This window comes from Lissotriton vulgaris, chromosome 9 (assembly GCF_964263255.1).
Source record: "Lissotriton vulgaris chromosome 9, aLisVul1.2, whole genome shotgun sequence".
Lineage (NCBI taxonomy): Eukaryota > Metazoa > Chordata > Amphibia > Caudata > Salamandridae > Lissotriton > Lissotriton vulgaris.
The window spans coordinates 493576292-493601081 of NC_141697.1; the positions used below are offsets into that span (position 1 = coordinate 493576292).

The 24790-nt window shown below is 42.1% G+C and overlaps 1 protein-coding gene across 1 annotated transcript in view; it reads left to right on the forward strand.

Moving 5' to 3' along the window:
- MNAT1 (MNAT1 component of CDK activating kinase) overlaps nt 1-24790 on the forward strand; it is a 687393-nt gene that overhangs the window by 429171 nt on the left and 233432 nt on the right. Inside the window, exon 7 of the mRNA XM_086936667.1 lies at nt 5197-5318. Within this exon, the coding sequence (XP_086792793.1) occupies nt 5197-5318 (122 nt within the window). The remainder of the gene's footprint in view (nt 1-5196; nt 5319-24790) is intronic.

A 24790-nucleotide genomic window follows, 5' to 3' on the forward strand; every position in this document is an offset into this window, starting at 1 on the left:
TATTTGTTGGTCGTGATGCCCCATTCCCTAAACATAGCACCCGGGGCAGCTCAGTCAGGCAGCACGCGCACTAAGGCCCAGTTCTCGCGGTTTGTTCCTTTTGCTTTTTTGTGACGTCAATGCCGGAGACAGAATTAGCCTCCTTTGCTGAACTCAAACCTGAGTTTTTTTGGGGCTGAACGAGCTCGGAGATTTATTTATGGGTTTCAAAAGGACTTCAGAGTACATGAATAACATCAAGGATACAAACAGATATCTTAACCCTTAGTAGAAAAAAATTAATTGTTCTGACGACAACGTGCATATGCCTACCAAAGTCGTATTTTTTTATACCAACCTGCTCCAAAGTAACCACTTAGTAAACAAGACGTCAGCGGTACTTGCTTCGCCTTGAAATGGATCCAAAAAGAAAACAAGCGCTCGCCAGCCTTTTGTCTCTAAGCCCCGTCCTTTTCAGAACTGGGCGCCCGACTTCCTGCTGGGGTAAAAGGTTCCTTATCTTCTTTATGGGGCCATCTGGACCCATAAAGAAGATAAGAAACCTTTTACTTCAGCAGTAAGTCAAGGAACCCAATCTGAAAAGGATGGGGCTTAGAGTGAAAGAAGAACGTCACTAAGACCACTTCTCCAATGGCTGGCCACCGCTTAGGAGGCCAGCCAATGGAGAAGAGGGGCGGGGCTTAACCTCACTAGTGATGTTCTCTCTATCTGTCTGCGCACCCATCGCAGCATGAGACCTAAAAAGACTATGACGTGTCCAATGCTAATGCACTTTAAAAACAAATGCTTTAGCCTTGGCTGCATCATAGCGCATTCTTAAATTCATTTTAGCCGTACTGCAATGCATCCGCGCTGCTGTACAGCATGGCTGTGAAACATTGCTGTGAAAAATTGGGTTGTTGGTTGACTTGGATGTGAAACCTGGTCAAGCAACAGCCACAATCCCTGGCAGGGTGAACCACAAAAAGTTATTAAATTAATCTGAATAGCTTGACAAGAAAGGCAGTCGGACTTAATTTAGAGGCAATGTGTGAAGTATTTATGCAACGCACAAACGGTAATAAAGTAAAAACACAACGCAAAAAAAATACACACCATTTTTGAACAATAGAGTACATTTTAATAAATTATTTGAACCAAAATGATAATCCAGTCAGTAGTACAGGAATTATGAAGAGTTGAAGTTTTTAGTAAAAACTAGCACCTAAAAGATCAAAGCGTCAACTGCGGACATCTAGTTGCGTGAGACCGGGTCAAAGATTAAAAATATGGCTGACCGTTCGGATTTAAGTCAATTTTTATGGCAATCTAAAACCTCCATCGGGATGAGACTGGAGTCTGTAGCCTAAGACCATTTTAGGGGGTCGCATACCCCTTTGGTGAAGAAACGTTGATCAGGATTTGCTGCAGTGGAGAAGAACGTAGCAGGAGCAGCTGGAAACGGCAAGGCACGTTTGGCAAATAGACAAGCGGATTTGTCCCAGTCTTCCCTCGGTTCTCAGAGCAGTTTTTAACCAAAAATGTTCTAACTCCAAAATGCTGGATTTTAGTTATCTGGGCACCTATGGCACCACAACCAAGTGTCAGCGACTGGGGGGACGCCACTTGTGCTGTTCAGGACGCACTCAGTCTAAGTCCATGTTTAGGTTCAATATAGTGTGAGCCTATTATGCTCCTTTGTCTCTGCACAGGAGGTCATCAACCCAGCCCTTGGAGTGTCTCTGGTAGTCTTGGGTTCAGGTGCCGATGCAGAACAGCAGCACTGGCTTCTGAGGGTTCAAGGCAGGATCTAGGCAGCACAGCATTTCTTCCAGGTGCAGCAAGGCAGTCTTATGTAGTACACAGCAAGCCACAGCAGCAGGCAGGCCTCTGAGAGTCCTTCCAAAGGTCCGGAAAGTGAGCTGAAGAATGGGTCTCAGGGTCTTATTTTTATATTTGATGTCTTCCTTGAAGTTGGGAGAAGTTTCTAGTGGTTTCTCTTTGAAGTGCTTGGAATTTCCTGACTTCCCTGCATTGGCTCCAAGCTGACTACATAGACATGTGGAGGTGGCAAGCCCATTGTCTGAAGCTAGAGCACAGTCTATTCAGCTGCGCCCATCTCCACCCCTCCCATACTGCCAGCAAATCGCCCATTCAGGCAGACCTAATCGCTCTATTGTATGTCTGGCTGTTTTGAAGTCACAGAGCCTAACTATCAACTAAACTCAGTCATGTGACCAAGAGGAGGCTGCAGGCATCGGAGGGCAGGAAAATCCCAACTTTATAAAAGTGGATTTTCTAAATTGTAATATAAAATCTGACTTTACCATTAAAGAGGATTTTTAATTACAATTTCATAGATCCCAAACATGAAATGCTTATCTGTCCCCAATCATAGGTTAGCACTTATTAAATGTAATAGGACACCTCAATGTTATCCTATAGGACAGGTAGGCCTCACAGTATGAAAAACGAGTGTAAGAATTTTTCGCTACCTGAAATTGTAAAACTTAAAAGTACATGTCCAACCTTTTAGTTACAATGCACCCTGACCTATGGGCTACCTATGGCCTACCATAGGAGTGACATATCTAACAAATGACGTTTTAAAGCCTTGATAAGGGGGTTATATTGCAAAGTCAAATTGACAGTTTAAAACTGTATTCACGCTGCAATGACAGGCCTGGGACATGTTTTAACAGGTTACTTAAGTGGGTGACTCAATAAGTGCTGCAGACCCACTAGTAGCAGTGAGTTGACTGGCCTTGGGTATATGTATACCAGTCTACAGTGGACTTATAGGTAAGTTAAATATTCCAAACAGGTGTAAACCAATTTTACCATGTTTCGGGGAGAGAGCACAAGCAACTTAGCAGTTGTAAAGTGCACAGAGTCCTAAGGCCAACAAAAACGAATTCAGCAAAAATAGGAGTGAAGGCAAAAGGTTTGGGGGTAATCCTGCAGAGAGGGCCTGGTCCATCAATTGCCAAAACCAAGACATATTGACTTGGTCAATGCTTGTTTTGAGTGTGTCCCTCCCGACCAATGGTGAACAATTTGTTTTTTTCTCAGATGGCCAATGCCTCTTGGCTGAAATCCTTGTCAGCCACTCTTGTCGACTTAAATATACTCCCCTGTCTCAATAATTGAAACGTGCAATACAGGGTACTTACTCTCTCTTTGCAAGTAAAGGTAATCAATTTACGTGCAATTTTGAGAAAGGCTAGTCAATTTAAATAATACTGAACTTCTTGGATGCTTCCCCATAAAGAAGTCGATGTGACCCAAGCTCTTCACAGAAAATGTTAGGTATTTATTTTGCCTGCAATGATTGATTTTCTTGGATCAATGAACGGTATGTGCACCAATATGTAGTTATGACTAAAATAAATCCACCTCCAGACTCATTTCTCTAATCACTTCACATTTTGGCCAACAGGATTATTGAAGTGTGTTTTTTTTGCATAACTGAATTGGCACAATGATCTTTAATCCAAACAGCACATTACCTGGCATGGCTTTGCCTCATTAAATGATTTTGGCAAACAGGAATACACCCGAGCATGGTCGCAATGGGGTTTCCGTTTTTGTGCAATGAGAATGTATATAGGGTTTGTCAAGGCTTCCTCGTGAATGTTCCTGATACTGCCTCAATAAATCCAGGGTGCTTTGACCCTAGGACCTTGAATTATTGGTTCATTATTTTAGACTTGGACTAGGCATAGAGCCAAGCAAGATTTTTAGGGGATCCAGATGTGATCCTTTTACATTCACGATTGCAAATGAGAATCGTATTTAGTACTTATCAGAAAATATGAAATGGCTTCTTTTCCCATCGACTTGTCCTGGAATAGTCTTAACTAGGACTGTGAGAATGCCCGGCGTGTTGAGCTGCCATTTAACTGGGTAAGTAACTCCATTTAGCACTTTACCCCTACACGCAACATGCACGGGCTACATTCACACTGCAAGATTGCTGCCACTTCCTTCTAAATCTCTGAACAGTAGTGTGCTATTGTCTTACCTGGTATGTTGGCTTGAAACCTCCATGGCAGTGGTTGTTCATTCTGCCTTGGGGGTTTCCTCCAACAGGTATGCATTCCTGAATGCAGTATCTCCAAAAAGCTCCAAAGTTTCCAAATGTTATGAAATATTGGGGAGATTAGTTGGCCTAACGGCAAGGGCGGTCGACCTCAAATCTGGGGGACCCCGTTAGAGTCTCGGCAAGGACGCGCAACATCCTGTGATTCTGGATCAATCACAAAATCTCTGCGTGCCTAACAAAAATATGAATGTGTCCTCATGTAACGCAACTGGTGCTCGTGTAAAGCGCTTTTTAAGTTGTTTTTACCTAGTTTTATATAGTGTGAACTTGACCCGAAAGTATCGGGGTTAAGTTTGCGCTATATAAAACTCTGTAAAAACAAACAAAAATAAAAAAATTCTTCGCAGTACTCACCTTTTCCTGATGACCTTCCCGAAATGTCTCATTATTGAAATTCTAACTTTTGTGTTATTTTACTGATTCTGTGGGAAGGTATTTTAGTGTGCCCCCTTCAGGAACGTTACTTGATTTACTGTAAAAATAAATGTCAGCCATTTTTATAAGTATGTTTAAATCTCACTATAGCTTCAAGAAGAACAGGCATCTGCAGCCTCGCACTTATTATGTTAATAAGCACATATAATCTGTGTTTTATTAACATTTGGCTTCAATCAGTGGAAGTTTTCTGAAATAATTATTCTTATTTATTGGGAAATTACATTACATGCAGAAACTTAGAAATCAGTGCTTGTAAAAATTCCAATAGTTTCTTTAATAAGTCACTCTTTAAGGATATTATTGATTGTACTTTATATTGGGATTGTATAGAGATATGTGATTAATATCATTTTATTTAACGGCATTAATCCTGAAGGGTTTAGCCATTTACGCTAGAAAGCAGCTGGACTGCACAAATAAAGATTTCAAAAAAGCCTTTTTGCAGTTCCAAAGAATTATGGCTATTAAAAAACATGGCGCTCTGTAAAGGAGGGCTTAACCAAGAACTCACTTAACAATCAGGAAATGACCAATAAAGAAACCGTTTTGAACGTTATTTCCTTTTCCTTCGTGAATGTGCTCCCAACTTGGTTTATGAACAAAAATAAGTAAGTCCTCTTTAAGATATGTTTAATTTCACAACTCTGTGTTTTTTTTTCGTGTTTTTTTTTTAGGGTCAACATGTTTCCTTAGCGCCAATTACGAAGCTCGAGGGGGCTCTCTACGAGTATAAACCGATTCAGTTAGAGACGTATGGATCAGACGTTCCACAGCTGGAATTGCTAGGAAGGCTGGGGTAAGGACCACTGCTATTTTATCAGTTTACTTTTGAGTTTTTTTTTTCAGATTGATAAAATATTCCACTTTACAGATCGGTCGCGAACTTCACTCCTCAAATACTAAATGTCGTAATCCCTTATATGTAAGAAATATTTGTGTCATCTAAATTGCAACGTTTTTTCTTTTCGTGTGAGTATTTAATATTAATGTTAAGATATATTTATGATCTTAATTGATTTTGAATTTTTTTATATATATTTTTGTGACGTACTGTCTGTACTGCTCTTCCATCATTGTTTAGGGGATTGACAGGTATTCGTGAGCTCTTGGCCCTTCATGGATCAGTGGGTAGAGAGCGCCTAGATTCTAGCAATGTTTTTCCAATCCTGCCTTTGGCACAGTGTAGTGACTCGTCATTCTGTATTGCTTACGACCAAGAAGAAATCAAAATTAAATTTTGTCTGCAGCAAGCCAGTAAAAATAACAAAAGTAGACTTCTTGGCACGAAAGTTAGGGCTGGATTTTCTGCTGACTGCTGTCGACGGGGAAGCAATTATTGTGAGAAATCGAGCATGAAGGATTTTGTAGAAATGCAGCAAGTAAGGATGAACATGCCATTATGTTTGAAAATAACGTTGAAAACTTGCTTCATATGCTAGTGCACTCATGCTGGTTTTTATTGGACACCTTTGCAATTCTGCAGTGGGTGATCGATCATTCTGTGGCATGGTGCTGGTTGTGCTATAGCTGGATTAGTGCTCCCATGCTTGGTGCAAGTCTTTAGACGGCCATCTTGAAGGAAACTTACAAATGGCTTCAGTCTTCAGAGTAGAAGTTTGGACTTGCAGAGTTGGCAATGTACAGGAATTGGGGGGCTTAAACAGGTATCTCATGGGCTGATCTTTATTGTATGACTGGAGTAGTCTGGGGTAATTTTATGGTATTCTGTTGCACGTTATTGTACAGTAAACACTGGTTCTATATGTAGGCACTTTTTAGTAGGTATCTCGCAAAACCCGCAAGCAGCTCTTTGGCAAAGTCTAAACAAGACATGACCATATTTCAAATGCTCACAGTGTACCCAGCTCAATCTTTAGTCTAATTTAGGCAGTATCAGTCATACTTAATCCCTTTCTTCTCTCTTTGCAATCAATCCTGTGGCTCTATGATTGTAGGGTTTTCTGTACTCCTTAGGCTAGTGGTTCACAAGGCTTATGGTTGTAGGTAGAGTATCTCCTGCCATCTTTGGCCACTCAGAGGGAAGGGATTTGAGGATTGAAATGCCCACTTTCATCACATATGTCTTAAATCCAGTCTATGTTTTATACAACAAGTGTACCCAAAACTTTGGCCAGGGACCTTTGGGCATAGTAATTTTATATGAACAGTAGTCCCTAACAATGGAAATGGAGGTAAGTAATAATATAGACATACAATGAGGTCTATATATATGTTTTTTGTCCATCTGAGCGAGGAATTTTTAATGTATTTGTGTTAGAGAAAAATCACACACAAGGAACATACAAGTGGGGACACAATTTTTGCGAAAAATAAAAGCAAAGCATGTAAAAAGCTCAGGCATTTACAAGGGCTTGTAATCAAATATAGAGTGTTCCAAGCAGATAGAAAGAGAAACACCATAGCACATTACAATAAAAAATTATGAAAGTGTCAAGGTTTACAGAGTGGACGACGTTTTGAACCCATTGAACTTGATACCGGGATCATCATCAGGACATAAAATTAAATGCCCGAGACTACTGCCTGTGTAATGATCATGTCAGTAACCCCTATCCTGGAATGGACTGGGAGCAGCTGACACGGAAGGCTCAGGATCGTGCACCGTAAGAAACCCCTAACAGGTTCTGGTGGGTCCTATAGCGATGTGGTTCCTCAAAATCCGTTAATAAAGGGAATTGCAGTCTTGTAGGAGGATAATCAAATAAGGGAAAGACTCCCAATGGGGGTGAGTGAGAGGGCATACCAGTGATGATGCTTGATGTCAAGTAATAGAGGACCAGAATTTAGTATTACTTGGGCCAATCCTTAACTCCAGGAGGAAGGGAGTATCTGGTGGCTTCTGGGGGTCTTCTGGCATAGACGAACTGAGGGCCCGACACTGATCGCGTAGCACCAACAGAGGGTATTAGTCCCATTGGGAAGCCACCAGATACTTCATTCCTACTGGAGTTAAGTATTGGTCCATGTAATTCTAAATTCCGGTCCTCCATTACTTGATATCACAGCATCAGCACTGTTAAGCCCTCTCACTCACCACAATTGGGAGTCTTTCCCTTATTCAGTTATCCACCTACAGCACTGCAGTTCCCTTTTTTAACGGATTTTGAGGAACCACATCGCTATAGGACCCACCAGAACCTGTTAGGGATTTCTTATGGCGCACGCTCCTGTACCTTCCTTTTCAGCTGCTCCCAGTCCATTCCAGGATAGGAGTTACTTACATGATCGTTACACAGGCAGTAGTCACGGGCATTTAATTTCATGTCCTGATGATAATCTTGATATCAAGTTCAATGGTATCGAAACCTCGTTGACTCTGTACACCTTGACACTTTCATAATTGTTTATTGTAATGTGCTATGGTGTAGCTCTTTGTATCTGCTTGGAAAACTGTGTATTTGAATCCAAGCCTTTGTAAATGCCTGAGCTTTTTTCCTCTTTTGCTTTTATTTTTCGCTACAAATTGTGTCCCCACTTGTATCTTCCCTGTTTGTGATTTTTCTTTAACACAAATACATTAAATAATCCTTGTTCAGATAGAGAAAAAACATATATAGACCTCATTGTATGTCTATATTATTTCTTACCTCCATTTCCGTTGTTAGGGACCACTGTTCATAAAATATTAAATCCATTCTAGGCTAAAATGCTATTTCATAACATAGGTTTTCAAACCATTCTAGGCTAAAATGCTATTGCACATCAGGTTGTAAATGTTTTGCAGTTGGCTGTCTTATTGCTCCTCCTTCACCCTTTTCAAACCTTACCGCTAGTTGGTTGTAATCAGCAAATATCCTAAACTGCAGATGCTATCTCATGACTATATACACGCATTAAAGAGTTCTGGGAAGGGCCAGTCTCTGAAGGACCACAGATTTGTTTGGATCCAGCAATATTTTAGCCTGATAAGTCATTTTATACAAAGCTACTATATAGTCTTAACTTTGTCCATAAGCCACTTTCCAAGTTTAGGCGACTCAAGAGCAACGGGTGTTTCATCATGGCGAAGGTAGCAAAAGTAAAATAAAATGAACTCTTCTAGACATCCTCTATCCTTTTCCCAGAGCAGGATGTCTCTAGGATTTCTAAAGAATGGCTCTCTGATTTGATGGCATCAGGACCATGGCTGCTTGGCAACTGATAGCTCATTGCTGGTAAGTTTGAGATGGGCTTTGTACCTCTTCCACCCAATTCCACTTAAGAAAGCACTTTCACTTTCTATGATTGTAAAAGTTAGGATGGCAGTATTAGTTAATTGCGTAGCTGTTCATATAGCTCACTTCTGGGACCTAAGGGATGAATACATACATAGCACAATGGTCCCTGTGGCGGATCATTTTCCTTGACCAAGGAATACAGTAATAGGCCCAGTGTTCATTCACGTGGGAGGAGGTGAGGCTTGAGGGTTGACTTGCATTCTAGGAAGCAAGGAGGGACCTGATTTTCCAGAGTGAAGAACATTCTAAAATAGTAGTGGTAGCTGTGAGAATGGGCTGAACTGTGAGGATGCCCTTGGATTAAGTGGGACAGACTGGTTATGCAATATCATGATTATTAGTTAGGATTGAGGTAATGTGCATCTGTTTCTGGTTCTGTTACTATACAATATCAACAGCAAAGGAGCAAGCACGCACCCTAGTTGTACCCGGCATCCGATTTGGATCTCTCTTGTTAGCTCTCCACTTTGACCAAATCTCACTCTGGCCTTTGCGTTCATGCACAATGATGGCAACAGGTGTACCTCATTTAGTTGGTATGGAGCACATCACATTATTTTGATATATTAAACATGTTACTGTTGCTTCTAAATGATTCTATTCATTATTATTATTGATTGGTTTTTCGTTTTCTGCGTTTAGGTTAAACAGTCATTAAAAAATAACCAAACTTCCCCTGTCATTCTCCTCTCCCGGGCCATTTTACATAATCCCCAGGATAGTTCATAATGCTTCTGGTAAGTAATCTCGCCATCTACCTTGCGGATAAGTAATCGGGGGTCCAGTTCTATGAAAAACATTTCACTTTGAATCCGATTTCGACCACTGTATTAGAAGGCATTCTTTATCCATTAAAACCCTCAGACTCCCTGTGGATCCTGCACTAGCATGGCTACAAACAGGCATGCAAATCCATCTGAGAAGGACATATATGATCTTTTTTGGAAGGAAGGAATATTCTACTACTTGATGCATGGGAGGGAGCTCGCTAATTATAGGCCCATTACCAACCTAGCAGTATTCTCTAAAAATCCATGAAAGCCTTCTAGTGCCACTGTTTCAGAATCACTTCGAAGCCAATAATAATGTACCCACCTTATGGTGTGGATTTCAACCCAAACATGGCTCAAACATCCTATTAATTTTGTGTGACTATGCACTGTGATATATGAACTGGGGAGCTGGCTGGCTCCTGATTATGTTACACATTGTTACTGTAGATCAGGTCATTCTCTTAAGAAGACTGGCCTCTGTCACAAAAAATGATACCACACTTAAATGATTATTATCATTTTTGTGTGAATTATCCCAGGATGTTTTGCTTGGTTCCTTCTTTTCGGATAAACCAATTATGACCTGTGGCGTTCCTCCAGGGTGTCAAAAATCTTGTGTCCTCTTCATTTTATACTTGACCAATGTCTGAGCTGTTCAGTAACACGCAGGTCAAAATGACATTTTATGCTTTTGGCACACAGCTTTGTACCAAATTTTTCAATGATCGCTTGTTGGTGAAAGACCTTTAAAGAGTCTTGGGAGAAGCAAAAGTCTGTGTGGTTCAGTTTCAAAATAGAAATCATCCTCTTTGAGACTAACCAGCTCTATCCTCTTCACCTCCACTTCTCATTTTCAATCAGTAGATTACTGTCTAAAGTAAAGTGACACATCATATTTTTACTCTTGACTCTGATCTCTCCTTCAACTCCAAAGTTGGTAAAGTTGTGGCTATAGGTTTTCATCATCTGCAGGTTGCAGAGTGCAAAACTCTACCATACGATCTCTGCAATTAGCAGAAGGAATTGTATTACTCGGGATAGGAGAGTCATTAGGTCCCCATCAAAGATCACACTGTTTCAAATTAGGCTGTTTATTTTTTTAGCACCTACATAATGCAGCCCTCATTGTTTGTCTCAAAGAATCTCAATCCACCATCCAAGCATGACACAAACAAGACTCACATTAGGTTAAACATCCCTCAGGTGAAACTAAAGCCCAACGGTGGAATGGTCTTCTCCTATGTCCCAGCTTCTGGAATTCTCTAGCCAGCAACATGAAATATATACCTTCACTCTATTCCTTTAGGAAAACCCTTAAACGATATATTTTTAGAAGGGTAATATAAAACCTCCGACAAGAGATCTCAGATAATGAATAGGCATGTAAGCATTGTAATTACTCAACCAGTCAACCATTGGGCAGCTCAGTACCGCTATTTTACGATCACCATCCCTTCTAACACCAAGAGTAAAATGGTGTGTATTACAAGAAGTATGCATATTTAGATTTTTGTTTTCAGCATAGAGATAATTCCTCATGTACCCCACTTATTGTAATAAACGTTTTGTTTGTATTCTTGAGACGCAGTTCTATTCTAGAACTGGTGTTCAATTTTGGGTTTACTCTGCCCACACTAAGGTTCACAAGGCATCCTAGCATAATAATCTTCATTTTGAACCGAAAGCGTATCAGCATGATACCTAAAGGAATTAGCTGCATTGGGATTGAAAAAAAAAGTTTTATCTGAAAACAAATGCTTGAGCTTTCACTTGAAAACCACCAGAATGGTTTGAGGAGTTAGTGTGTCTCTGTCAATGTCATTAGTCATTAATATATTAAAGCTACACTGGGAAAAGGAGAGTTGATTTCCTGTCCACCCACCTGTTGGTATAGCCTCTCTTCTGTTCAGTGACAGAGCTCCCCTGAGTGCCTTAAAGCCCAATATATGGAAAAAGTATAAAGAATCGGTATGTAATCCTTCAGTGGGAAGTTGGCAGAATTTTTATTTGCATCACTAAATTAACCTCAAAAGCTGGCCTTGACAGCAAAATGTCCGTACTGATTGTTTTTGTTGGCGCCTCTCTTCAGAATTAACTCATCGATTTAACATGAACATCGTGCTCTGAAGCCTAGTGCAGTGTTTTTTTTTTTAAACCCTTTTTTATGCATTGATGGAAAATATGTTTCTGCTTGGAGCAGTTGTCAAACAGGCCTCTTTCATCGACAGTCAGACGGAGGGCAGCTGAATGAGGCTGTTTAGTCTAGAGTATGTACTCGAGAGATTACAAAGTCACTGTAGGAAATGTAATTATCTAGTTTATTCCAGGTTGGCCGTTTTGTAGCGCGTATTTACATATATATTTATTTTTGCACCTGATTGTAACAACCGAGCATATTTTAACTTAAAAACAACACTGATTAACTGAATTAAGGTATGATAGAAAAAAACATGTTTAGTCACACAAAAAAGTAAACAAAAGTAAGATGAATTGCCCTATTTTGTTGCTGATAAAACGTTGCAGCAGTTTTATAGTTTCAGATTGTCCTTGGGGATTTGACCTGGGATATGTCTTTTGCTACATTTGTTTTGGATCCATGAACTTCCTTTCGACTTGAGTTTAATTGTTTCTCTGGGGAAAATCAAACATTTCTTGGCGGGCATGTTAGAAGCGAAAAGCAATTTCCTGGTAAGATGTCATTTCAGCACGTTTATGTAATGTCACATAAGCACTTTCTCCTAATTTTAATTTTGAATAGTAAACAACTACTGACCAAAGCTGTTTTTCATCCGTGGCAATCCTTCCGTATCCTGCTGTCAAATATTAAAATATCAAGGGACTTTAATACACTCATTGCCTTTCTTAATGCCCTTTGACAGGAAGTATCACAAAAATCATTAGGATACTAGGTACCAGAGGGATAACGGTCCCCCAACCAGCACGGGAGGAAAACAATCCGAATGGCTCACGCAGGCCTTCTGAAGCAGTGCCTCGCCAGCATAGGGCCAAGAACGATGAGCTTAAGATCTGTGCAGAATGTGACCTTAACAACTCAACAGAGTATGTGTATGTGCACAAACACACAGTACTTCTTCTGTAGCACCACATTCACACACATCCCAAAGCTCACCCCGCCCTCTTGATTGCAGATAACTTGATATTAGCGACAAGGAAGATCATACAACGATTCACAGGACTAAATATACTGTACATTTATGGAATTTACTCAAATTAAGCGTACCCAAAGGGTCCTGTTGGCAGGATCAGCTTTTGAAATTTGAAATAGAAGAGATTTTAAACCTTCCCCAAATTATAAAGAGTAAAAGAAGTGAGCTAAATCTCAAGTGGTGTTTGGCATTGCCCTCCCTAGATATGTTTAGGCTATATGTGCACACTTTACTGCCCATCCTTTTAAGAAAAATGACCAAACATGCCTTTTCCCCTCCACACTGATCCTTTCCGTACCACACCCCCACCCACCCCCATCCACCATCACACTTCCCTGCCAAAAGAAACCACATGGGAAAATAGTGGAGGGATGCTAATCTGATCATGCAGTACTCTAATTCCTGCAGAACAACGTTCCAGGCATGGACTTGAAAAAATGAAAAGGTTGTCCATTATGCACTGGGGTTCCTCATCTACGGTGAAAGATCTCTCCAAAATATTCATCAAGAGGGATGAAAGTTGGAAAGGGGATAGCTTTTGGGTCCATGAATATCACCAGTTAGGCCCAAGGTGCACCACTGGAATAGTTCAATGCTTGGATGGGCATATCCTAAGGAAAGAGGTTCTGCCCACTCCAGCTACATCTGAAGGTCAAAATGATAAAGAACGTCTGATTCTCAGAATTTCTGTAATCTTAGTTTTGTTGGGCTGTAATTTCTGTATTGTGCTACTCGGCTGTTCTGCCCAACATGACATGGTTATTTGTGACGTGGGTCTCTTGCTCACTTTGCAATTGGATTCAAACTAGTCTGGCTGATGAGGGATGTTACCCCAACACCATTCCCAAGATGCTTGTTTTATGTACCGGGAAGACCTGGCTTGAAAGTTCGGGTAACTCTGTTCCCATAAGGTGCAGGGTCAAGACTGATTAGCATGTAGCTTGGTCTGAACTGGGGTGGTGAAGTGAGTTAAAGAACGATGATGGATTCAACCCAGATCTGTGACTGGGGGTGAGTGTCTGAAAAGTTTCTGTGCGCCGTCCATCATCTGCTTGCGTTTGCTTTGTTCACCATAAGTTGGCAGAATATGCCCAGATGTGTGTCCCTTGCTCACTTTGCCACTGGAGTCAAGCTAGTCTGGCTGTTGACGGTGTTACCCCGAAACCAGTCCCAGGATACTTGTTTTATGTCCAGGGAAGACCTGGCTTGGCAGTGCGGGCTGGACTGTTACCATGAGACACAGGGTCAAGACTGATTTGCATATAGTAAGGTCTGAACTGGGGTGGTGAAGTGAGCTAAAGAACAATGATGGCTTCAACCCAGATCTGTGACGGGGGTGAGTGTCTGAAAAGTGTCAGTGCTCTGTCCATCATCTCCTTGTGTTTGCTTGATTCATATCTGTGCCAATGCCTGTGGGGCAATTGAGAATGTTCACCTATTCAATGACATGGCAAAAACGATCTGAGGGTGCACTGCTTGCGAGGGGCCATACCAGTGACTGAAGGGCTTTGCCTTGTTGAGACAGCTTTGAATTGAATCCTAATGCCTCACTGTACTCCCAAGGACAGCATCAAACTAGGCAAAAGGAGAAGAGAGACTTGTTTTTACCTTCCTGGCATACCCCATGGCATTTTGATAATGCACAGTGAGACGCTGGTCATGCTGACACAGTGGGAATTTTTTTTTATATGACCTGCTACAAAACATGAGTCAGTGGCCAATGACAAACTCTCACTGATGAAGGTGAAGATAAAGGGGGGCAAAGCGGAGCCAAAAGGTTATGGGTTAAGAATCGATGATGGGTCGCATAGAGAGGCTATACTTGACATGTATAGATTTCAGGGATTGTGTGATCAGTTCTGTGATTAGGTTGGAGTAGAAGGTGGAGCACATGGACCATCTCCTGAGGGCTGCTAATGTCAGTGCGTTGGAGGTTTCATCCTTATCCAAAGGTGGAATGCTGCCCACACACAAGCTATTGCACACATTTCTGAGGGACAATGTCCTCTTGAAAGATAGCCACTAGGTTCCACCTCGAGGATGCCATGTGCTAGGACTGACATTCAGGGACTAAACCCTTTAGAGAGACTGTGAGGCAGACTGCTGCTGAGCGGGATGATAGCCTTCTTAAAGGGTGCAAAAAAATCCTTAATTTCCCATACCTGAGAGGTATGACCCAGAAAAAGGAGTGAATGGTTGCAAGTAATCAAGTTCAAGATACGGGCTGTTACTAATTGTCTGATATAATATCCCATATTGAGGTAGGGTTCTGTGGAATGTAGTTTCTTCCATTCAGTCATTTGTGACTGGTCAATTAGAGTTTGCACCGCGGAGGGTATTCCATGAATCAACGCATCCTGCAATAAAGGTTGCTTTTTATTAAGCATTGTATTGAAAACCTATTGTGCCAGAGGAGTAATTGCCGATGATAGCGCTTGGGGTGATGTAGGTGTGCGGAGTACTGGTGGAAAAAGGAGACGCTTTTCTTGGTGTTCAATTTCCTGTGAGACTTGAGCGCAAACCACCTCCATATTTAAAACAAGCAAAATGTCTACACATCCGATGTCAGAACCTCCTCCTTTCAAAACTGCCCCTGCAACCCACCATATGTAACATGGGCCCTAATATGCGTTTAATAATGGAAGGTGACATATGTAATACTTTTGGAATAGGTTAACGGCGAAACACCAGTTAAATCAACGCAACCTCAGTCATAAATGTCAGACGCAACCACAACTTGGAACACTCGATTCTTACTGCAAAATCAATTTTGTAACTATTCTTTAGAAAGCACCTTCAATTTTAGAGCAAGCTAAGCAGTGCGCTTCTGTAACTTGTCAGAGTCGGCTTTAAGTTAATAAATATGTTCAGTGATGTAATGGGAACAGTTGGAAGTGTGTCAGTATATAGGACTGTGATTAATGTTTTAATAAGCACTTTACTACCACTCTTGATTGGGAGGAAAAATCGTTTCCTCTGCAGGTTGACACAAACCAGCAGGTGTGCATGCAAGTTCTTTTTTGAGGTATGAATATGAATTTTCCTCAAACCAACTGTCATAGTTTTGATTTCATTTTGCTTTAGGTTCTGAGGTAAATAATGAATCCACTATGTAAAATAAACTATTTGGCTTGAAACCACGCGGCTTTTGAAGCATTGGTTGGGTAGTCAGTGTGCGGAGTTAAATATATTTAAGTAGAAAACGTTTTGAACAATATTAGAGGGGGAAAAAGATTACCTAAAAAATTACAAAATTGGAAGGTGTCCGTTTCATGAGTTGGGAAAGATATTTCCATCATGTCCGTAGTAATGGATCACACGCCATACATGGCTGAAAGGTAAGAAAACGTTAGACTTCAGACCTACCTCGATATATACACTTTGTGCATAAGCCACGAGTGTAGTTTATGCCTAAGCAGGGCTGTAGCTGGTAAGCCCTTTGAGTATTTCTGTACGTACATCCAATCTTGCATAAACTACGCATGCCACTTTTTTTATACAAACATTATTGATGTTTCTATTAACCATTTATCTTTGGAACAAGACATACTCTCCAGTGTCAGTTATATTATGCAGCACGGTTGCACGGATGCAGTCCAGAACAAGAGCACTTTAAACATTCCATGGGCAGGCAGTGCCAACGATGCCATAGATAATTTAAAAGTAAACACAAAAAATGCCTATACCATTTATAATTTTAAGCTGTCAATTTTCAGGTCAAACATAAATACTTTTGGTTTGCACCGGTATTTTATTTATAGATAATTTAAAGACAGTATACATTATTAAATAGCAATTACTCTTACCAAGGGGTCACACATTGCACATTTGGGATCTCCCCATGGGTCTTATCTCGCTGAGGGTGTGGGGGACTCTGGTGATCGTTCTGTGCCGCAACCATGCAGTGTTATTCAATCTCATTATCCACCTGATCTAACAATAAGTTTGGGGTTGAGATTTGGGATGATAGCCTCCTGCTTTGCTGCCTCTGGGGGACGCCAACCTCCAGAGGTCATCTCTGGGTCCCAGAGGAGGGGCTCTGCCGCTTCACGCTAGAAAAGTGCTCTTATTCCTCGCAGCATGAGACACACCTGAGCACTTGCTCAGCCGAAGACCGGGGCAAGAGTGGGCCTGTCTTTCCCTTTCATCAGCCAGAAGAGGCTAGGGCGCAACCCCCATTCGTGGATTATGTTCTGAGGATTTAGCGCAAGTCGTCTTTGCTGTCCCATCATGGAAGGTGCATGGTGAAGTATATTACAAGCCCATTTCAGTTCAGTTCAACTTTATTTCGGCTAATATAGCCATAAAAGCAGGAAGTACAAACAAAAAAAAACATTTACAAACAAAGAATACAAAATGCCCTTGACAACAATTGATCACATAACACATAACAATTAATATAGTGGGACAGAGTAGCAATTAATTCTGTACAATTAATTATGCGTATTCCATAAAATCTAATTAAAACCATAAAAAAGGTTGATTCCTAATAAAAAGCCAGATTAAAAGCCTAGATTAAAATCTTTAAAACCACACAATTTTTTCAAAAGGTGAACTCAGTGCATTCTGCGTTATTTAGTAATGTGGGTGAGACTGCAGATTTCAATATTATGTTATAGTTTATGTCCAAGACGTTTCCTGATAAGAAACACATTGAATAGGAACTTGCTTATGCAAAAAACCACCAGTTGTGAGGTATTAGACCTTATGATACGCTCAGCCTCTATATACGTCCTGACACCCATATTTTTGCACAAGGATTTTATCCAGCGCTGTCTAGGTAACGCATAAGCGGAACAAAAAAACAATAGATGGGCATCATCTTCCTTGGCCTTTAGTGGGCAACGGGTACAGATACCATCCTCATTGTTACCTTCCCATTTACATGTATGGGCATTGGTCTGTAATACCCCGTATCTGAATTGCAAATATAAGGTTTTTGCTATTGGTGGATTTATCTCATCCATAAACGGTTCGAATGCAGCATTGTCTTTCATGGACAAAAAGTTCGGAGTCAGTATACCAGTAGATGGACAGTGAGATGGCTCGTCATTAACATGAGACCAATAGGTAGTTTTTAAAATCTTTTTACACGCAGAAGTCATATTCTGGGGTTCGTCCCAAAAATGGGACAGCCCTAGCCTGATACACCAAAGTTCAATGTGTTTTAACCATGCAATTTTCTTGTACTCATCAATCAGGGTAATTTCTATCAATCCATTTTTATAGTTACACAACTCCGGGGTTGTCCATAGCATTACCCAATACAGCAATGGCCTAAGAGCTGCTTGGTGATCTGTCCGCTTAAGATCCAAATCTAAAAATACTGGAACTAGGGGGGTTCTGGTCGGTATTTTTAGTAGCCTGCGCAAAAAGTGGTTTTCTTCACGTTCAAAATTGTGTTTACAGCAATGCCCCCAGACCTCAGCACCGTAAAGTGCAGCCGATTGGGCCTTTGCTTTAAAAACTTCCAGTGCCGGCGTGATGGCTTTGGAGTCACTAGCTCCGTGCACTTTTAGAATGGGCATAGAGTTTTGCTTGAAAGCCAACCTACTTTTTGTCAGGTGTCCCTTCCATGAACGATTGCTGTCCAATGTAATACCTAGGTAGTTAAAACTCCCCACATATTCTAATTTTTGATTATTTAAGGCCAGATTCTTCCTAAAGGACTTTTGCGGATTTATTGACATGTATTTTGTTTTAGATGAGTTTATTTCCAACCCCTTCTTTACACAGTAACCATAAAAAGAATTCACCAGGTTTTGGAGGCCCTTCGGGGTCTGTGAGATGAGGATTGTATCATCGGCAAAAAGTAATGGCGTGATAGCCTCATCTCCTAACCTAGGAGAGTCGTGGTCACAATCCCTTAAATACGTGGGTATATCATTAACGTACAGTGAAAAGAGCGTAGGTGCCAACACACAGCCTTGGTGCACACCACGGCTCACAGGTATGTTCTTCGATAGTTCACCACCCTTTCCCCATCTAACTTATGCATAGTTCTCAGTGTGTAATCGAATGAGTTCGTTAAGTAGCTCGCCTGGGACCCCCATATCTCTTAGTGTAATCCACAGAAGATTCCGTGGGACGAGGTCGAAGGCGGCCCGCAAGTCTATAAATGCCACGTACAAACTGCCCTTCCTTATGTTAATATACTTCCAGCAGATGCACGTGAACTTGAACACTTGATCTACCGTACTGACTTTTGATCTGAACCCTGCTTGGTATTTGGACCTTATTTGTGTCTCATCCATCCATTCTATAAGTCGGTTTAAAATATGCCTGGCAAAAACCTTCTGTAAAAGGTCAATTAAACTAATTGGGCGATAATTGCCCGGATCACAGCGATCTCCTTTTTTAAATATTGTTACAATTTCTGCCCCTTTCCAACTTTCGGGGATTGGCGTTCCAGCCACTATAGAGTTACATGAAAAGTTGATGTATGGCCCCCATACTTCCACATCGTGTTTTAGTAGGTCTCCAGGGATCCTGTCTGGTCCTGGAGCTGTGCCCGCTTTGATAGCCCCTAGTGCCTGCATAGTCTCTTCTATGCTAAATCTTAATGGCGCTATGCTCAGCTCTAAATTGCACTCTGGATTTTGTGTGGGCAACCCCTCTTCGTCTTCTGAGTAAAGTTTAGCAAAATGGTCGTACCAGATTTTTTCATCTAGATAAACATCCTTGGCTGATCTACCCTTTCTATTCCCTTTAGAAATTAAGCTCCAAAAGGTGCCTTGATCTTAGTTTGGCTGCTGCTAGTAGGTCTTCCCACAGTGCATCATCCCAAGTTTTTTTCGTTTGGGTCAGAATTTTATTATAAGCATGTCTGCATTCTCTTATAGAATGGGAGTTTTTAGTTTTGACAGCCTGGATCAGCTGGTGCTTTGCTGTGCGACATTCTTACTCTGACTGTTTATTTTGGGTGTTAAGCTAGCCTATAGCCTTTAGGACTTTCTGTCGTCTGGCCAATTGCCTGGTCTATTGTGAAAGCAAAGGTTTTAGTCGCACTATAGACAAATGCAACCTGGGGGCATCCGACCTCGCAATAATTAAAAACTCCACTTTGTATGGTTTTATCGAGCAAGCAGTTGGAGAAATTGACTAAGAGTTCAGCTTGCTGAGTGGGGGCTGTCTCTCGCCCACTGACAGTCTTGAGTTACCCTTGCCTGCTATTCCTGTTGGTTCATCTGTGCCAGTTGGAGGGCCTCATGGCGGAGGTTCAGATAGTAAATTAATTGTGGATATCAAGGACCCCCTGTAAAATTGATTTCACAATTCCTAGGGCAGGGCAATTATGCAATGGTTAATAAATGCCTAGGCAATAAACAACCTGTCAAGTATATCAACATAACATATAAAAGACAATTATAAAAAATCTCAGTGTAACGACCAAATATGAAAAATATTTTTATATACATTTTTTATTTCAATTAATCAAATCAATAACAATATAAAACCATTTCTATCTAAAAAGACATCATAATAATGACAAAAATTGTGAAACTAAAAAGTATCATAACCAACATCCAAGCACCCTCAATTTGTTCTCCGCTTATGACATTGACCCTGCCCCTCGCGGCCTGTTGTCAACTTGGGAAGCGAAAGAAGCGAGATAAACGAACTAGATCAAAAGACAATACGGCTGTCTTCGCATTCCTGTGAACCCCCTCCCAACCCTCCCCCACAGACCTGGATTTTTATTTTAATGACACTCTTACTAGGCTGTCTGATTTATTGGAATCACTTTTATCCTCAAGCCTCTCCCCTGTGCTTGATAGACTTTTCTGCTATAGAAAGTAAACTGCCAGAGGCATTGGGATCTGGAGATGGTGCATGCAAAAGGGAGAAGCTTAATTCCACCATGGAACCCATGGCCACAAAATCTTCAACCTCCACGTTCACAAACAAGGCTTTGTCCCCACCCTCATGTGTCTCCTTCTCATTTACTAGATGGAACCACTTCAGTTCATAGACAGAATTGTCTGCCTCTGTCTGCACTGTGGCGTCAATACCACAGCTGCTTCTTTATGAACCCTTTCAGCCAAAAAGGTTCCACTACAATAACATGTCAGCCGGCAGCAAACACAGTATTTCGTCACAGTACTCATTGTTTCTGGAAGTCCCAGTCATCCGTCTATGTACCACAAGATGGGTAAAAGGGGAGATGCCCCTCAGTTCAATATTTAGGCCAATATACTTTATCGATTCCAGGTTTACACCCCTTGACATCACCAAATTTGTCTGACCGCCCTGTCCCATTGGTTGCTCTCGATAGGATCAGATGATGTAGTAAGTAAAAGTATACAAATCCGGAAGAATTAAGTTATCCATTTACTCACAATTTCCTTAAGACCACTGTACTTTTGTCATATGATCGTTTGTTGCATTTAAGAAGTAGGTGAGTTCATGCTCTCATATCTTGTCAGTCCATTCTCAACCATCGCTCTAGGAAGTAACACTTTTGTTGCAAGTCTAGTCAAGTAAGCTACAAACGTGAATGGAAACGATAAAGTGTTAGAACACAAGCGGAAATTTCACGAAAAGTTCCCAAAGGCTTCAGACTATTCTGTTCATACTAGGTAAGGAAGCAGAGTGTGAGGCCTTGGTGAAACACAGCTCATGTAGGATGAATTTGTGCAAAAATATGAATCTCATGTTACATAGAACAATGTTTAAATTCTTCAATAAAGCATATTACAAATTGCAATCAATTCATGTTAGTATAGGGTACTCATAACATTTTAACACTCATTATCATTTCACATATAATTTTTCAAGTCGCATTATAGCATTGTATCTGATTTATATAATACCCACTTTGTTTCTGTGTTTGCAGGATGCATATGGTTGTTTAATGCCTGGGGTTGTTCCCTGCGATTGGGTGCACAGGGATGGGTGGAGGTGGCGGGAGGTGATATTCGTACTTTATGGTTACATCAGCTGAATTTGAAGTTCACTCACTACACAAGGATTATGGTTAGCTGTGACATTCAACAGCAATTACTGTATATGAGTATAAATGGCACGATTAGATGACCTTTCCACATTTTCCGACCTGTCGCTCATCACCTGGAATGTTAGGGGGCTTAATAATGCTGTGAAGGGAAAGCACATAATACATTACCTGCAAAGACATGGAATTGATATTGCACTTTTTCAGGAAACCCATTTGCCCAGAACTGATGTCACCGCTTTTGCGTCCAGCTGGGGCCTGCATCGCTATTTTGCGAACGATAGTTCTTATGCTAGGGGCACCGTGATATTAATTCACAAACGGCTTCCCTTTCAGTTGCACGAGGTCCATAATGATAAAGAGGGGCTTTGTACAACACCCCTCTTTATCATTATGATGTGATTGCCTTTGTGAGTATATATGCCCGCAATATTGACAACCCATAGTTTTTTCATGATCTGCATGCTGAAATCTTGCAGCTAGATACCGAATACATATATATGGAGGGAGGGGGAGGGGGATGGGGGGGCTTCAATTTATTGTTAGATCCGGCCCTTGATAGTTCATCGACCTCTACTGACACTAAGCCACGCGCACGCCGGGCGCTCTTGGTTCTGTGCCACTCTGTTGGGTTGATTGACATTGGGAGACAGTGCAACTTGTTAGGGCCCGCGTACGCTCACTACTCGGCACAATATGATACATGGACCAGGCTGGATTACTGGCTGATTACTTCAATCTGTCCTTTTGGTACACATCTTCCCAGCCTTTGCCACAAATGTACTCAGACCAGTCTCCAGTGGTGTTAAAGGCCCGGGTCCCCAGACCGGAGGGTAGTGAGAGACAGTGGAGATTCCCGGGGAAAGTCCTGATGGATGAGCTATTTAGGACTGAACTCCGTGTATCTATAGAGGAATATTTTGGTCTACAAGTTGGCTCCGTAAGTTCCAGGGCCATCATTTGGGAAGCCTTAAGGCCTTCAAGCAAGGGGTGTGTATATCCAAGCATGAAGGGGTATTGAGAGATTTCTGGGCTTTAATATCTCACATTGAGCAGCTATTGGAGGCGTTAGACATCGAACCGATCCCAAATTCAGACGCTGACAGATTTAGTCTCTGCTTGTCCCTACTGACTGACTTCAGGGAGTCCGCCGAAAGGTAAACCCACTTTTTGACTAAGCACGGCATTGCCCGCCGCTACGGGGAAGGAGACAGACGAGGTCGCACATTATCAAGCCTCTTGAGGCCCACGATCAGGCGATCATGCATCGCTGGAATTCGATCTTCCTCGGGCCGAGTCATTATGAGTACCTCTGAAATAAGAGACGAATTTCTAGCATATTACACTAAGTTTTACACCTCCCGGCTACTCATAGCGCGGCTGGGCAGGGGGACTTTTTTGCAGAAATTGCCTTGGTATACTTGGAAAATATATGCAAGATTTCCTTGCGGAGCCTTTTTTCCGCAGAGGAATTCATTAGTGCTACTGATGCCACGAAGGGCTCCACAGCCCCTGGCCTAGATGACTTCTCAGGGGATTTTTATAAGGAATATAAGGACCTGTTGGCGCCCCGTCTGCTGGAGGTCTATAATGAGGCATTGGAGTGCAATGAGCTACCTCCCACTTTGAGAGAAGCAGTAACAATATGGTTACCCAAGCCGGGGAAGGATCCGCCACATTGCGTGTCGTACAGGCCACATTCCCTCTTAAACCTTGACTATAAAATCTTGGCTAAGATAATAGCTTTACGGTTGGCCTTATTGCTTGACGGGATTATTACCCCGGCTCAGTCGGGATTTGTTCCCCATAGATAAACCGCCCTCAATTTGAGAACACTGTTTGCAGTACTCCACAGAATTTCGCCTGAGGTACCGGCAGCAGCTATACTTGTAGACACCGAAAAGTCCTTTGATTCCTTGGAATGGCCTTTTTTCCTGGAGGTGATGAGGAGGATGGGCATGCCAAAAGGTTTTATAGGCTTCACAGCACTACTCTAAACCGCCCCCACCACTCGTCTTCGTTTGAACAGCACGTTCTTGCGCTGCTTCCGACTCACCTGTGGTACAAGGCAGGGTTGCCCACTTTCCCCGCTGCTTTTTAGGTTTCGCCTAGCGATGCAGCGCCATGCGTTGCTCGCATCAGCAAGACTTATTGTTGCCGGGTAGCTTAGCGAAGTGGGACCGAAGAGGTGCACGAGCTTCTCAACACATTGGAGACAATGGCTGAGACCGTGCGTGTTTGAAGACATGGGCTGTGAACGCACGCGTCTCTTCTCGCGCTCCCCCACGCCTTCACTTTCGTAAGCCGCATGAGCCTCTCGCAGGCACCTTCACTGCCCCCGACGGTTTCTAATGCCAGTTTGCTCATTTATGTACGTATTTACATCTTTCAGAGCAAGCAGGCTTTGGGCCTGCCGCTGCAGCTCCCAGAATGCGGCCGCCGTAATGAATTGACTGTGCTGGTGTTGAGCATGATGACTACTGCCAGGAAGCAGCCCGATTGGACTCGGCCTGAGACTCAGGAGTCAGTGTGTAGATCCAGACTGCTTCTGCGGCACTGCCAGGGACTGTCTGTAGGGCCAGTGCAATCGTCGCACCTGTACCGTCAATGGGGTCGGTGCTGACAGCGTAAGTGAAGTGTACTTTCTTTTTGTCTTCCGGACCGGCAGGCATTTTGGCAATGTGCAACCTGCACGCGGCGCCCCCTTTTTATTTTATGAATCCCCGTTCGCCCCAACCCGCCTTCCTGATCTTTTGAAATTGCACACTACATTGAATTTGCAGTGCAAAGTTGTTTGGACGTGCATCAGTCAGTGCGGCATTGTTGGCGGAAGAGTAAACCTTTCTAACTGGGTGGGAGTAAAGTACGTTTCCGGACCCGACCGCCCCCCACACAACAAATGCAGCACGGACAGCAGCAGTGCAAAAGCACCGGCTTGGCAGCGAGCCTTGCTCTCAGCCGAGACTGAAAGACCGTTCCATTTCCGCCTTTCTTACTTTGTCTGTGTTACACTCCCGCTTATAAAAACCTGTTTCTCAAAGCCAGGAGCCGGGACTTTGCAGCTGATTGGACCTTGGCAAGTTTGCTGTCAGCCAATTAGGGCATGTCCATCGAAGAGTGCCCGGACCAAGTGCCTA